We start from the raw sequence: 15,886 nt of genomic DNA on the forward strand, positions 1-15,886 counted from the left end.
CTGGCTGGACCTAGAATCTGTCATACAGAGTGAAGTAAGTCAGAAAGAGAAAAACAAATACCGTATGCTAACACATATATATGGAATCCAAAAACAAAAAAAGGTTCTGAAGAACCTAGGGTCAGGACAGGAATAAAGACGCAGAACTAGAGAATGGACTTGAGGACACGGGAAGGGGGAAGGGTAAGCTGGGATGAAGTAAGAGAGTGACATGGACATATATACACTAGAGGGGTGGAATAGGGAGGGTGGGAGGGAGGGAGACGCAAGAGGGAAGAGATATGGGAACATATGTATATGTATAGCTGATTCACTTTGTTATAAAGCAGGAACTAACATACCATTGTAAAGCAATTATACTCCAATAAAGATGTTAAAAAAAAAGTCATGCTATATAAATTTGTTTCTCAATATGCAAAGTTGCACACATTATATTCTGCCTCTAGCCATGTTGGAATAACCAGTACTATTTGTTCCCTTCCTGCCATAAACAACTAGACAACTGGATAAAATATATGATACAATTATTTTCAGATGTTGGACAGCAGGACTATAATCCCTGAGGGAAGGGAAACAAAACAAGGTGAAAGAAGCACGAGGGAGCCATAAACAGAAACATTCTCAGCATTCACGATTATCTGGAAGACAGTTGAGTTCCACCCAGTCAGCGTAGAGAAATCTCACTGACCACTGCCTTGGTTTTCTGCGGCTGCTGTAACAAATTACTCTCAATGTAGTGGTTTAAAACAACACAAATGTATTAACTTACAGTTCTGTAGACCAGAAGTCTGACAGAGATCTCACTGGGGTAAGACCCAAATGCAGGTATGATGCATTCCTTTCTGGAGGATCTGGGGAAGAATCTGTTTCTTTGCATTTTTTCCCTCCTGGGAACCACCCACTGTTTTTTGACTCATGGCCTCTTTCCTCTGTCTTCAAAGTCAACAACATTGAGCTGCGTCCTTCTCACACTCTGTCTCTCTGGTTCTCTCTTCTGCCTCCCTCTTCAGCTTTTAAAGACCCTTGAACCCACCTAGATAACCCAGGATAATCTCCCTAATTTAAAGTCAGCTGATTAGCAAAACTTAATTCTTAAACCCTATTTCCCCTTTGTCATTTAACTTAATTATTCCCAGGTTCCAGGAATTAGGATGTGGACATTTGGGGAGGCCATTATTTTGCTTATTACAACCACTGAGGCATTTACTAGAGACCTCAGAACAGTTAGGCCATAGTAGTAGAGATAAATTAGCCCTAAAACAGTGGATGTTCTAGATTCGACCTAACAAAGCTTGAAAATAAAAAAAATTAAGCTAGTCCATAAGTAAATTAATGCTTGTCAAAATAAACATCAATACTCTAAAGAAAGACAACAAAAGCCAGACACAAAACAATGTGAAATTTAAAATCACATCAAGGGGCTTCCCTGGTGGTGCAGTGGTTAAGAATCTACCTGCCAATGCAGGGGACACAGGTTCAAGCCCTGGTCCGGGAAGATCCCACATGCCGCGAAGCAATGAAGCCCCTGAGCCACAACTACTGAGCCTGCACTCTAGACCCCTCGAGCCACAACTACTGAAGCCTGTGCCTAGAGCCCATGCTCCCCAACAAGAGAAGCCACTGCAATGAGAAGCCCGCGGACTGCAACAAAGAGTAGCCCCTGCTCGCTGCAACTAAAGAAAGCCTGCATGCTGTAGTGAAGACCCAACGCAGCCAAAAATAAATAAATTAATTAATTAATTAAAAAAATTTTAAATCACAGTCAAAAGTTACTAAACATTCAAAGAAGCAAGATGGTATGATTCATAATCAGGAGAAAAATTAATCATAAGAAACAGACCCAGAAATGATAGCAATAATGGAATCATCAAACAAAAACTTTAAAATAGCTCATATTAATATGTTTAAGAAATCAAAGGAAAACATGATCATACTGAGGAGAGAAATACAAACTATAAAAAAAGAAATGAATGGAATTTCAATGGAACCAAATGAAGTGAAGAATTCACTGGACAAGTTTTACAAGAGATTGGACACTATAGAAAAAAAAAGATCAGTGAACTTGAAGAAATCACACAGGAAACTATCTAGGCTGAAACACAGAGAAGAAAAAAATGAAAAGAGCTTTAGTGACCTGTGGAACAAGATTAAGTGGTCTAACATATATAAAATGGGAGTACCAGAAAAGGGGGGACAGAAATGCTATTTGAAGAAATAATGGCCAAAATTTTCCCAAGTTTAAGGAAAACTATAAATGTATAGATTCAAGAGGCTCAATGAATCCCAAGCAGAAAATATACAAATAAAAACACATCACAAGTTAACTGAAAACCAGTGATAAAAGAGTTACTAAAAGGAGCCAGAAAGAGAGACATATTACATATACGGAGCAAAGACGAGAATGCTCACAGACTTCTTGTCAGGAACAATGCAAGCTAGAAGACAAGGAAAATGTGTTCTTATAGAGATGGAAGGGGAAAAAAAAGGTTAAAGTAGAATTCTATATCTAGAAAAAATAATCTTCAAAATGGAAGCAAAACAAGGCTTTTTATCCGGGAGACCTACACCATAAGAAATGTTAAAGGAAACGTTTCAGGCTGAAGGAAAAATGATACCAGTTGGAGGCTTGGCTCTAAACGAAGGGAAGAACACTGAAGTGGTGAATGTGTGTATAAATACAAAATAAGTGTCTCCCTAATTTAAAATTTTCTTTTAAAAAGAATTGACCATTTAAGGAAAAAAATAATAGCAATGTAGTGGGGGTTATTATATATGTAGAAGTAAAATGAATGACAACAATTGTTTAAATGACCCCAAGGGAGAAATGGAAGTACAGCTATTGTGTGGTTCTTAGGGTACATATTAGTGGTATATTACGATTTGAGAGTAGACTGTGATGTTAAAGGTGCTTATTGTGAACTCTATACTCCATCAAAAAAATAAGGCAAGTAGACACTGATAATAAGCCAATAGAGAGAAAATAGAATCTAAAAATAATCTAAAAGATAGCATGAAAAGAGGAAAAAATACAAATAACCAAGTAGAAAATAAAATAGTACGGTTGGACTTAGCTCCAACCATATCACAAACTACATTAAATAAAAATACTTTAATTAAAAGTCAAACTGGATAAGAAAGTAAAACCCAATGGAACATTGCCTACAAGAGATCTAATTTAAATATAAAGGAATGGAAAAAGATATACTATACAAACATTAATAATAAGAAAGCTGAGTGTCTATATTAATATCAGACAAGGTGAACTTCAGGATAAAGAATATAACCAGAGAAAAAGAGGAACAATTCACAATGATAAAGGATCATTCATTAAAAAAACATAACGGTTCTACATGAGTATATAGCTATTCACAGAGCTTCACATACACAAAGCAAACACTAAAAGAACTGAGAAAAGATTTTATACCTCACAGTTATGAGTGTTTTCAAAACTAAACATTGTGGGTTGGTTTTTTTTTTCCACAAATGGTGACAGGAAAACTGGATATTCACATGCCAAAAAATGAAGTTGGACCTTACACCATATACAGAAATTAACTCAAAATGGATCAGAAACCTAAACATGAGTCAAAGGTATAAAACTCTTCAAAGAAAACATAAAGAAAAAAGTTCATGACGTTGGATTTGGTGATGATTTTGTGGATATGACACCTAAAGCATAGGTAACAAAAGAAAAAACAGATAAATTGGTCTACGTCAAAATTTAAAACTTCTGTGCATGAAAGGACATTATCAACAGAGTGAAAAGCCAACCCAGGAAACAGGATAAAATATTTGTGAATCATATATCTAATAAGGGATTCATATTCAAAATATATAAAGAACTCTTACAACTCAACAATACCAAATAACTCAATTAAAAAACGAGCAAAGGACTTGAATATATAGACATTCCATCAAAGAAGATATACAAAAAGTCACTAAACACATGAAAAGATGCTCAACATCACTGATCACTAGGGAAATTCAAATCAAAACCATAATGAGATACCACTTCACACCCGTTAATACGGCCATTGTTTTTTTTAAAAAGAAAAACAGAAAATAACAAATACTCGTGAAGAAGTGGAGAAATTGAACCATGGTACATAGCTAGTGGGAATAGAAAACAGTATAACTGCTAAGGAAAACAGTATGATGGTTCCTCAAATAATTAAACGTAGATTTACCCCATGATCTAGCAATTCCACTTCTGGGCATATAGCCAAAGGAATTGAAATCAGGTACTGGAACATGTATATTTGTACACCCATGTTCATAGGAGCATTATTCACAAGAGTCAAAAGGTGCAAGCAACGTAAGTGTCCGTAAACAGATAAATAGATAAACAAAATGTGGTACATACAATGGAACATTATCCAGTCTTAAAAAAGAAGGAAATTCAGGCTCATGCCACAACATGAACATTGAAAACATTAAGCTAGGTGAAATAATCCAGTTACAAAACTACAGATACAGTGTGATTCCACTCATATCAGAGACCTAGAGCAGTCAAATTCATAGAAACAGAAAGTAAAATAGTGGATACCAGAGGCTGGGGGAGGGGAAATGGAGAGCTGGTGTTTAATGTCGACAGAGTTTCAGGGTGGGATGATGAGAAAGTTCTGGAGATGCATGATGCGGACGGTTGCACAATGTGAAAGTACTCAGTGCCACTGAACGGCACACTTTAACATTATGGATATGGTATATGTTACCACAGTTTTTAACATATATGTATACATATACATATAACATATATGTATATGTTACCACAGTTTTTCTTAAAAAGAGGAGGCGGAGGAGAAGGAGGAGAAAGAGACTGAGAAGAAAGATAAAGGATTTGGGAAGAAAACCTCAGTACATTTTTTAATTTATTTTTTGCGGTACGCGGGCCTCTCACTGTTGTGGCCTCTCCCATTGCAGAGCACAGGTTCTGGACGCGCAGGCTCAGCAGCCATGGCTCACAGGCCCAGCCGCTTCACGGCACATGGGATCCTCCCAGACCGGAGCACGAACCCGTGTCCCCTGCATCGGCAGGCGGACTCTCAACCACTGCGCCACCAGGGAAGCCCAACCTCAGTACATTTTTGACTGAGATGACTGAAGTTCATTTTCTTTTTTCTTTTTTTTTTCCCACAGTGGAGGGAAATTCTGCTATTGCAGTCTGGCCCAGTTCCCCAGTTCTCCTCTAAGACAACTCCCGTGTGCTAGAAATCTGTAGCCAAGTGGGCCTGTGGGTCTGTATGCTGGCATGTGAACTAGTCTTTTCTTACTTCCCAGTTTAATTTAGGGGAAGGCACTTCACCGAAGTGCTTAAACAGGAAGGAGAAATTACCAACACTGTTATTCTCTCTTACAGCAGCCTCAGATTCAAGCTAAAGCTACCATTATCCTTTTCCCTCCGTTCCCTTAAAAATACTTGATTCCACAGAGAAGGGAAGTTTGCCTGATTCCACAGGTGCAGATGGAGCCATAGGCTCTTGTAGTGATAAGGACCCTGTCCTCCAGGGGTCTCCTATTTGCCCACGGGTGCTCCCTGTGGATTCAGGAGTCAGGCCAGATCCCAGACTTGGATGTGGATTTCCTTTTTGGGGGAGCCCAGCAGCATGTGGGATCTTAGTTCCCCGACCAGGGATTGAACTCGCTCCCCCTGCACTGGAAGTGCATCTTAACCACTGGACTGCCAGGGAAGTTCCTTTGTAATTCTTTCTTTCTTTTTTGTTTTTGGCTGGGATTTCCTTTCTGAATGATTGAATAAATGCTCAATGTATCCAATAATAGACCCTATGGGTAGTTAATTCAACTTGGTAACAATTCAAATATGACTCCATAGTAGAGCCTTCACATAGAGCAATAGAATTCTAGCATTGATATAATCATTTTTACGATGGAAATAACAATAATAGTAACAATAACTAATAATAGTACCAATCGTACCAACATTTGGGATACTTTCATATAACACTTTTCTTATTGACTTATTTAATCACAATAATGCCATGAGGGAGGTTTCATTATTATCCCCATTTCACAGATGCAGAAACTTGGGCGCAGAGTGGGGAGGTAACTTTCCCAGTTCCATGCTTGTCCATAAATTTGTAGTCCTTTTTCTTTGGTCTTTTTTCAAGTTTCAGACTATTTATTAATCAGTGTAAACCCCAGCACAATACACCAACATGATTTCGTGCATTTAGAGGGGAAATATTTCCTGGTTAAGTGGAAAATTGTGCAGGTGGCTTCTGGAAGAACTTCATTCTAAGCAGTTTTATAGTGAAACATTTCATTTAGAAGTCTGGACCTTCTCTCTTCAGTTTGCTGTAATCTACATTCACTGAATAGAACTTGTACTGATCATTGGGACCCAGTTTGTTCCAGGGTTCTGGGTTATCCTTTCTGTTCCAACTGACATCTGGATTGAACAACGCCAGGTGCGAGACATACAGCGCTGCTCCAGTACCTCCCACTCCAGTAAATATGAAGATAGGGATCAAGCTAGGATGCCTCTTGGCCTGAATGATGATCTGGAGAAGCATGGTTGCGACAGAAGCCTCGAGTCCAGCCGGAGAGAACAACAAACTTTCAAGGCCTGGGACTAAACAGTCTACTGTATTCCTTTTTCTTGACAACTGCTTTCACCATGGGATGTTCCACTGAGAAGCAGACTAGTTTGACGCTTGCTCTGTGTTGTTGTATTATTCAAGTTATTTTGCTAGAGAGCCCGGGAAACCAACTCAAATTTGCTGAAGCACTATGGGAATTTATCAGTGGTGTGTATCCAGTTTCAGGCACGGCTGTATCCAAGTGACTAAATGGTGGCTTGCGTGCTCTCTCACGCGCTCTCTCTCTCTTTCTCCTCTCCCCCCACCATGCCCAAGCGTGTGAACACCCAGGCATGAGCGCGCGCGTGCGTACACACACACACACACACACACACACACACACACACACACACATTTTCTCCACCTCTAGAGTTGCCTACCTCTCTGCTAACATGGTTAAACTGACTAGCATCAGACCTACATCTAAAAGTCTAGAGTTTGGGACTTCCCTGGTGGCGCAGTGGTTAAGAATCTGCCTGCCAATGCAGGGGACACGGGTTCGAGCCCTGGTCCGGGAAGATCTCACATGCCACAGAGCAACTAAGCCTGTGCGCCACAGCTACTGAAGCCCGCGTGCCTAGAGCCCATGCTCCGCAGCAAGAGAAGCCACAGCACTGAGAAGCCTGCGCACCACAATGAAGAGTAGCCCCCTCTCGCCGCAACTTGAGAAAGTGGTGCACAGAAACGAAGATAAATAAATAAAGTCTAGAGTTTGGTAAAAAGACAAGGCTTTTCCCTCTGAAGTCCCAGCATGAATCTGGCCTTGAGTCTTGTGGACCTGTCTTGAGTCACCTAATATCCCTAAACCCATCACTGTGGTCAAGTGGAAGGCAACCTTGGCTTGGCCTGACCTGAGCCAATTGCCCATCTTCGCTGGGTGGGGAGAGGGTTTGGCTCCACCTAAACTGTGTGAATCAAGGCTGAGAAAGGCAAATTGAGATGTCGGTATTCAAAGAAGGAGGGAGTCCATGCAGGACAGTCCAAAATAACAGACATTCGTTGCCGCTGCCAGCAAAGCAGTCAGTGGTAGACACTGGATGATATTTGACCACGAGGTTGAGTGTAGGGAATCCTTGTCTTTGGATTGGATGTCCAGTAGCCTGTTTTTTCCCTACAAAGCTTGCTGACCAAAGTCCTTTTAAAGGTTCTAACAGTTTTGAATTCATGACTCATGGGTCACTCAAGAAACGGAGCCACTGCCGTATTTTTACTTCTATTTTGATATTCATTTATTCATTCAACAAATATTATTGCAGCCCTAGCTAGGTGTAAGGATCTTGAAATACAGAGGTGAACCGGTGTCATGGCCCTGGCTTACATTCCAGCGAGGGACTTAATATCCATTTAATGTAGGTTTGCTTGACTACATAAATCACGTGAAGCTTTTGAATATAATGTTGGATTTTCCTATGACACCATGGATAGAATTTCAAATAGTAGCAGGTAGTCAATACATGTTTGCTGATTGATTATATGATGGTAAAGATTCATCCTTGTGTATCATTATTTTTTCTCTATTGTTTATCTGTTCCTAGACCAATCAGATCATGAGTGATGGAGATCAGCTATGTTTCTGAGAACATTGATGTAATGCTATTTCTTACAGGTGGTGGAAATGGAAATTATTTGCTATGGGAACCCCACGTCTACTAATTATTGGCGTGGTGGTAAACGTGTGTGGGAATGGGAGGTCTTACAACTGTCTTTCTTCCTTTTCTGTATTTTTGCTACCTTTGATCTGGAATTTTAATCTTATTGGGTTAAATTATTTCTGGTGAGGTGTTCAAAGACTTTCAAGTATCTCTGCCTTTTAGAACATTAGCTTCTTTGTTGTGTGTTTTTTCCTAACTATTCCAAATGTAGTATAATGACCAGAAAGCAGAAAGAAAAACTGTTTATGTTCTTGAATTTGATATCCTATTCACAGCTTCCACTTAGTAACTCTCTAGTTCTTAGTTTCATTTCAGTGTCATTTCCGAGGTGCCTGCCAGGATTATAATCATTTCAATCCAGGTTTCTATACATTTAGGGAATAAGTTGCTTCATTTGATTTAAACATAAGACCTTAATATCTGTATTCATACACGGCTCAGAGCTCCTAGTAGAGTTATTGTAGAGCTAGACTACTGTGCATTATTTAATATATTTATTAATTCATTAAGCAAATATTTACTGAACACCTACCACGTGTGAAGGTGGTCAAAAGGTACAAACTTCCAGTTATAAAATAAATAAGTCCTGGGGATGTAACATACTGCACGGTGACTGTAGTTAGTAATACTGTATTGTACATCTGAAAGTTGCTAAGAAAGTAAATAGACCTTAAAAGTTCTCAGCACAAGAAAAAAATTGTAACTATGTGCAATGGTGAATGTTAACTAGACTTGTTGTGGTGGCCATTTCACAGTATATATATATATATATATATCAAATCATTACATTGTACACCTGAAACTGATATAATGTTATATGTCAATTAAATCTCAATTTTAAAAAGTATCAACAGCAAGGTCCTACTGTATAGCACAGGGAACTATATTCAATACCTTGTGATAAACCATAATGGAAAAGAAAAAAATGAAATGAAATAAATAAATAAGTTCGTACTCTCAAGGGCTAGGAAGAGATGTAAACCACAGAATGGGGGAGAGTAGTCAGGGAAGGGCCCTTAGATTGGGGGAGTGTATTAGCTTGGTGGCCGTAACACAATATCACAGATAGAGCGGCTTAAACAACAGAAATGTGTTTTCTCACGGTTCTAGAGGTTAGAAGTCCAAGGTCGAGGTGTCAGCAGTTTTGGTTTCTTCTGAGGCCTCTCTCCTTGGCTTACAGATGGCCATCTTCTCACTGTGTGTTCACTTGGTCATCTCTCTGTGTCTTTGTCTGTGCTAATCTCTTATTCTTATTAGGACACCAGTCATATCGAATTAGGGCTACCCTTACAAACCCTTTTTAACTTAATCACCTCTTTAAAGGGCTTATTGATGAATATAGTCACATTCTGAGATGCTGAGGGCTAGGGCTTCAATATGAATTCTGGGAGGACACAATTCAGCCCATAACGGGGGTTCAGGGAGGTCCTCTCTGAGGAGGGGAGACATCTGAGCAGAGACCAAATGAGGGAACGAGTCACAGGTGTAGGGTGAGTCATCTGGGGGAAGAGCACTTCTGGCAGGGGGACAGTGGGTGCACAGGCTGGAGGCTGGAGGCTGGAATATCAAGGAGGCCGTGGTGAACAGAACCCATGAGGGAGGGCAAGGATGCCAGAGATTCAAGCAGAGGCCAGCCATGAGGAAACCTGGAGGCATGGTGAAGACTGAATTTTCTTCCGAATGTCATGGGAAGTCAGGGGAGTGTTTTTTGTTTGTTTGTTTGTTTGTTTTGCGGTACGCGGGCCTCTCACAGCCGCGGCCTCTCCCGTTGCGGAGCACAGGCTCCGGATGCGCAGGCTCAGCGGCCATGACTCACGGGCCCAGCCGCTCCGCAGCATGTGGGATCTTCCCAGACCGGGGCACGAACCCATGTCCCCTGCATCGGCAGGCGGACTCTCAACCACTGTGCCACCAGGGAAGCCCTCAGGGGAGTGTTTTGAGCAAGGCAGGGACATAATTTCACATATGTTTGTAAAGGATTATTTTTAAATTTGCAAAGATTTTCTGTAGACTCCCAAGAATTCACTTGGAAAGATCATACTGATCATGAAACCCAGAAAAGTTGAGATGCAGACCTCAGCGGTTACTCTCCACTGATTTCCTAGGAATTCCTTCCCTCAAAGATGAAGGTATCAGCTAAGAATTCTTTGGAATACTGGATTACTACTGATGTTTCTCCTGCCACATACAATGATGCTGAGTTTCTGAAAAGAGAAATATCTGGCTCAATTTGCATATATGGAAAAATACCCTTTTCTTGAAGAGAAACTTTGGTTCTGATGATTGGGTCTGTAGTCATTTATTTATAAGGAGTGATGTTGAATTGACATCACTTGGGACAACTTGAGTCAGGGCAAAACTCTGAGGTGTCTTTTCCATCTTTGACAAATGTCATCTCTAGAATAGATGAAGCAACAAGAGAGAATACCAATTACTTTGGAAGTCTTGAGCAACCTGTTGCCAAAAAATAAGGGATCTCCACAAAGCAAGTCACATACCTAGACCCTATTCTGAAATAACCAGAGACTGGGCATTCTAAAGCCCCATGTACGGGAAGCCTGCACGACACTGGATTATAACCCCAACCATCAAGACATTTTAAGTCACTTAAAATGGCCATATCCATCTGTACAGGGTATTTGTGTTGTACTCAGATTCAGGCACTATACTCAGTAGAAAACATATTTGTTGGATAGATTGGTAGTCATTTTCGTGGGAACTTGTGAACATGAGCCGTCAACTTTTCCCTCTTGTATCTCCATTAAGCTTTGTTACTGAAGGCTGTCTTCTGGACTCTGTAAAAAACTTCCTCGTATAGAAGAGTATAACGATTTTGGACACACACACACACACACACACAGAAACTTTCAACTGTAATCTCCTGGTTAGAGATAGTAGAATTTTAGGTGAGATCAGTTAGATTTCAAAAATAACAATAGGTCACTTTTTCAGTCTCTCTTCTTTTGGAAACACACTCTCTGTTTTATGAATGGCGAGAAGGTAAATAGAAAACAAATTTATCTAGTATATGCCATGGAAATCGTTTAGATAACTGGAAACAACTTCAATATGAATATGAAAGCTTCCCTCACCCCCAAAGGGAGAGAAAATGTACTAAGCTACTCTGGCCAAATAATTAGAATTATATATGTGTGAATTTCCATATCTAAATCCAAACATTCCTTGTTTAGAACATTCCTCTAAAGATTGTCTTCTGGCACCTGAAGACACGAAATGGCCCGGGATCACAATACATTTTCACAGAGTCTTGGTACTGAAGGATAGAATTCAAGGCATTAGGCAGAATATCTCAGTCAAGTTCTCCAGCATTTTGAAGCTATCCTTGAAGGCTGCATTAAAAGGATAGCACAGCGGTAAAGTAATGTCTCATTTGCTTCAATAAGCAAAGTTGGAGATTATTTATGATAACACAGTCATCAGAAGAATGTGTTCCTGTGCATTCTGAAGACATGAAGCCTCACTTTGAGTCTTACTATTAAGTCCTTGCTGTGAAGGGGTGGTAAGTGTGATTAAGCTGTTAGATTAGCAAGGTTCTACTGCATTTTCGCTTTAAGCCAGAGTGCTTTCACAGCTGAGCTGTAATGCTCTGAAAATGCCTGCATAACAAGATCCAGACGTGGAGTTGAATCCCAAATGGTAAACGGCCAACGGCATTTATCCACTATTACATTGCCGAAGCCATAAAGAGTCAGCACGTCTGAAAAGACACTGTGTCTAAGTCCCAAAGCGTAGAGGAAGCCAGCGCAGGAAATAGGTGGCTCTTTCAATAATAACATACCGCTACAGGGTGGGAAGGTAGTTGCATTTTCTAGAGACTACCAGCGTGAACTCCAATCCCTTCTTAGAAGTCAAGTAGAAAGAATGAACCTAAATTATCCTGTTGATGACTAAATGTTACATTTAGCTCCCTGGAGTCCATGCTTGGAAGAAAATTTCAAGGAATCACATTTAGCTTGCTGGCCAAGTGGGACTTGCCACATACTTGAGTAAACACAGGTTTCCTAATAAACTGCCTTCCTTAGAAATCTGAAGTACTGAAATCCTTGAGTTCAGGAGGACGTAAATATCTCAGGGAGGCAGGAAAATGGATCAAGTTGTAGAACAATAGAGCTAGAAAGAAAACCAAGTGCACCTTACAGCAGATAGCTAAAGGAGTGTGAGAAATTACACTGTAGAAAAGTACATTGCAGCTGCCAAGTTGAGGCTCTAGCTTGCAAAGTCGCCTGGACCCATGAATAGGTTGAATCTTGTACAGACCCTATTTGCCTGGCTTGATAGACTTTCATTTCCCATGAGATTGATACGTTTGGCAGGTGTGACTCTGGACCCGTGCCGAGCAAAATAGGGGAACACAGAACTACAAGGCTTGGCCTTGGGCTTGGAGAGGTAGGAAGTGAACATGCACACCTGCAACAAAGGTGACAGCATGCTGGTGGGGTTTTAGCGATAGATTTTAATGAAGTTAGGAATTGTGACCAAGAACAGAAAGGTAAACGTTTCCTTTGCTTCATTGGTAGCTTATCAGAAGAGTCACAATATCAGGACCGCTGGATCTGGAAAAGTGAACGAAATCTATCAGTGACTCCATTGACAGCGTCCAAAGCCACAGAGGGCGAAGGTATTACTGTTTTCTAGGAGGATGAAAGATGACATTTAATTGGTTATCTTTGCAAACTTTGGGATATAAATATGAAACGAAACCTTTACCCAGGATCGAAAGTAACCATCATTGTCTTAATTATATGTACAAGCTCCTTGACTCCTTTTGGTCCTAATGGTTCCTCTCTTTCACAGACAAAACATTTTAGTACATTGATGTCCTTAAATGTATTCCATAGAAATTATTTTGAATGGGGAAAGTCCAAGAAGAAAAAATAAGATACATTTTATCTTCTAAATGGAATAAGTAAAAATAGGTTTCTGACTGCGTATCTGCTATCACATCACCTAGGAGTGACTGGGTGGCTTTTTACTGGGTTGGAGGGCACGTTCGCAATGATGTAACGTGAAATATGGACTCTGTGGTGAAACTTACTCGGAGTTGGGTCCTGGAGGGCTACGTCAAAGAGAATGACAATCATCACTCAAAGACGTGGACCTGGCAGCGTGGGGTGAGGCGTATAACTGCCAGTGACCAAAGAAAAAACACACCATATGTATTATCTTAGGTCAGGTTCTCCCGGAAACAGACAAGGAATTTTTAAAGGACTTGCTCCCTGGGGAAAATCAGAGGGGATGGGGTGGGAGTGGGAGGCCAGACAGGCAGGACAGAGAACACAAAGAAGCCAAGCCAGGGAGCCATTGCAGGCAAGTCCGAGCCTCAGCCTGACCCTGGGAGGGCCGTGGAGTGTAAGGTACACCTCAGACTTGATCCCCACTCTGGGCAGAGAGCTGAGCTTTCATGTTGGGTACCAGTCAGTCATCGACCAACGGCCCCCCAGGAGAATCTAAATTCCAGTCTTCTGAAGAGAGTCACTGGTGCTGGCCATGGGATGCAAACATAGAAGCCAAGGGTAAGGCATCCAGAAATGGAAAAAGAATTTTGAGGGGATCACAGAGACACCCAGTAGTTCATCACATGTATTAAAACCTGCGTACAGGACAAGGAATAGGTATTTCAGATGAGTCCAAAATTCTGAAGGCAGACACTTCAAATTGCAGAAGCTGGTTTTCAGTTGAGCTGCTTCCCTCACGGGTGGGCAATCCGTTGCAGCTGGCAGCAGCGGAGGTGTGTATACTTGGTCATACTTTTGAACAATGGCTGGCGATTCCCCTTCGTAGCTGCTGTATAATCTTAGGTACCTGCTGAGCTCTTCTCCTGCTGCCCTCGTTGCGGTGGCTGCAGGACTGCTCTGGGGGTACGTCTGACCCAAAACGCCTGACAAGCCTCTTTCTTATTCAACCTGTGTCTGGAGGAACCCTTTTTTTCTTTCTCTCCAGACTGAGGGGAGGAGAGGCTGAGACAGTTCTCTTTGAGAAGACTACATAGTCAAGGGCTAGATTCTGTGATACAAATACTGTAAGAGTGTCATGAAAATGCAAGTTAATTAGGGTTGGAGGAATCATGGAAGGATTCTTGGAGGAGATGGGGCTTCATCTTGGCCTTGTAAATCAGTGGAATTCAGAGAGGTGGAAGACAGAAGGAAGGGCATCCTGGCCGAGGGAAACAAACTGGGTGGAGACACAGAAGCAAGACCCGATACGAGCTTTAATGGCACAAGCTGAAGACTGGCTTAGCCCAAGTAAAGAATCACGGCACAAAAGGCTAACTGCTGGGACTTCTCTGGTGGCGCAGCGGTTGAGAGTCCGCCTGACGATGCAGGGGACATGGGTTCGTGCCCTGGTCCGGGAAGATCCCACATGCCACGGAGCGGCTAGGCCCGCGAGCCATGTGCGTCCAGAGCCTGTGCTCCGCAACGGGAGAGGCCACAACAATGAGAGGCCCGCGTACCGCAAAGAAAAAAAAAAAAAAGAATCCGCCTGACAATGCAGGGGACACGGGTTTGAGCCCTGGTCCGGGAAGATCCCATGTGCCGTGGAGCAACGAAGCCACAACTACTGAGCCCGCGTGCCACAACTACTGAAGCCCGTGTTCCTAGAGCCTGTGCGCCACAACAAGAGAAACCACAGTGAGAAGCCTGAGCACCGCAATGAAGAGTAGCCCCCGCTCACCGCAACTAGAGAAAGCCCGCACACAGCCACGAAGACCCAACGCAGCCAAAAATAAATAAATAAATTTATTTTAAAAAAGGGGGAAAAAAGGCCGACCGTTGGTCGCCCTGGGCCTGAAAATTGGGTCATGGTCTTAAGCCGTCTCCCGCTCCTGCTTGCTTCCGCTTATTTCTGATTCTCTGCCTAGTTCCCCACTCAGGCTTGCTTTCCATCAAGCTGCGACGTGCGCTGGACCATCCTCCTAATTAATACGTGCCAGGTTCCATGAGCTGACAAGCTTTCAATACAGAGGAACAAATGATACAAGCCAGGACGAAAAGCAGAACAAATAAAGACAGCAGGGGGGGCTTCGAGTGAACAGCATCAGGGAACAGGCAAATTTCTGAGACTTTTTGGAAAAGGGGAAACCTGATGTGTTAATTAGGTGTCTATGTCAGTAATAAGCCTGCTCAGAGGAAGGTAATGAAAGAAACAAAAGGGGCAGCGGAGAGGGCTGTTCAGGCAGAATGGAAGTTATGGTGTAAGGAGAGGGGGGAGAGTTTATTATTCTTCTCTTATTTTATGTATGTCTGTGGTCTGTTGGCTCCGTGAGACAGGACTCGGCCTTCTGTGTTTTGTAAAGCCCCACGAATAAAGAGCTTTGGGTATAAATGACACTGCAGTTTCTGCCCCCAGGACCCATTTCAACAGGAAGTACTGCAGCCTTACCAGCTCCAACTGGTGGCGGATTTGGGCTTTTCTGAGCATATCTGACTCAGAGGAACTGTCTGCTGCTGAGATGGGCCAATAGAAGGGTTCAAAGCAAGAGGAAGCACAGCGGGGCCATGAGGCACCAGAACACCCACAATGAGGGAAGAGGGCTGTGGAGCCCAAGCCTTCGTCCAGCTTCAGTCCACTTGGCCGAGGGGATATGAACTCAGGCACTGGAATCAGATAGATGTG

At 41.9% G+C, this 15,886-nt stretch overlaps 1 protein-coding gene across 1 annotated transcript; it reads right to left on the reverse strand.

Annotated features, from left to right (window-relative positions):
* Positions 1-6,153: 6,153 nt before the first annotated feature.
* LOC132529465 (cytochrome c oxidase subunit NDUFA4-like) lies at positions 6,154-6,533 on the reverse strand. Its single transcript, XM_060165981.1, has one exon. It carries the CDS (start codon positions 6,531-6,533, stop codon positions 6,285-6,287), a length of 249 nt encoding a protein of 82 aa, XP_060021964.1. The 3' UTR covers positions 6,154-6,284.
* Positions 6,534-15,886: the final 9,353 nt, after the last annotated feature.

The sequence above is a fragment of the Lagenorhynchus albirostris genome, chromosome 1, assembly GCF_949774975.1.
Source record: "Lagenorhynchus albirostris chromosome 1, mLagAlb1.1, whole genome shotgun sequence".
Taxonomy (NCBI): domain Eukaryota; kingdom Metazoa; phylum Chordata; class Mammalia; order Artiodactyla; family Delphinidae; genus Lagenorhynchus; species Lagenorhynchus albirostris.

Bases quoted from the DNA above. Each gene is read 5' to 3' on its own strand.
- LOC132529465 (XM_060165981.1), bottom strand. From the start codon at position 6,533: ATGCTTCTCCAGATCATCATTCAGGCCAAGAGGCATCCTAGCTTGATC.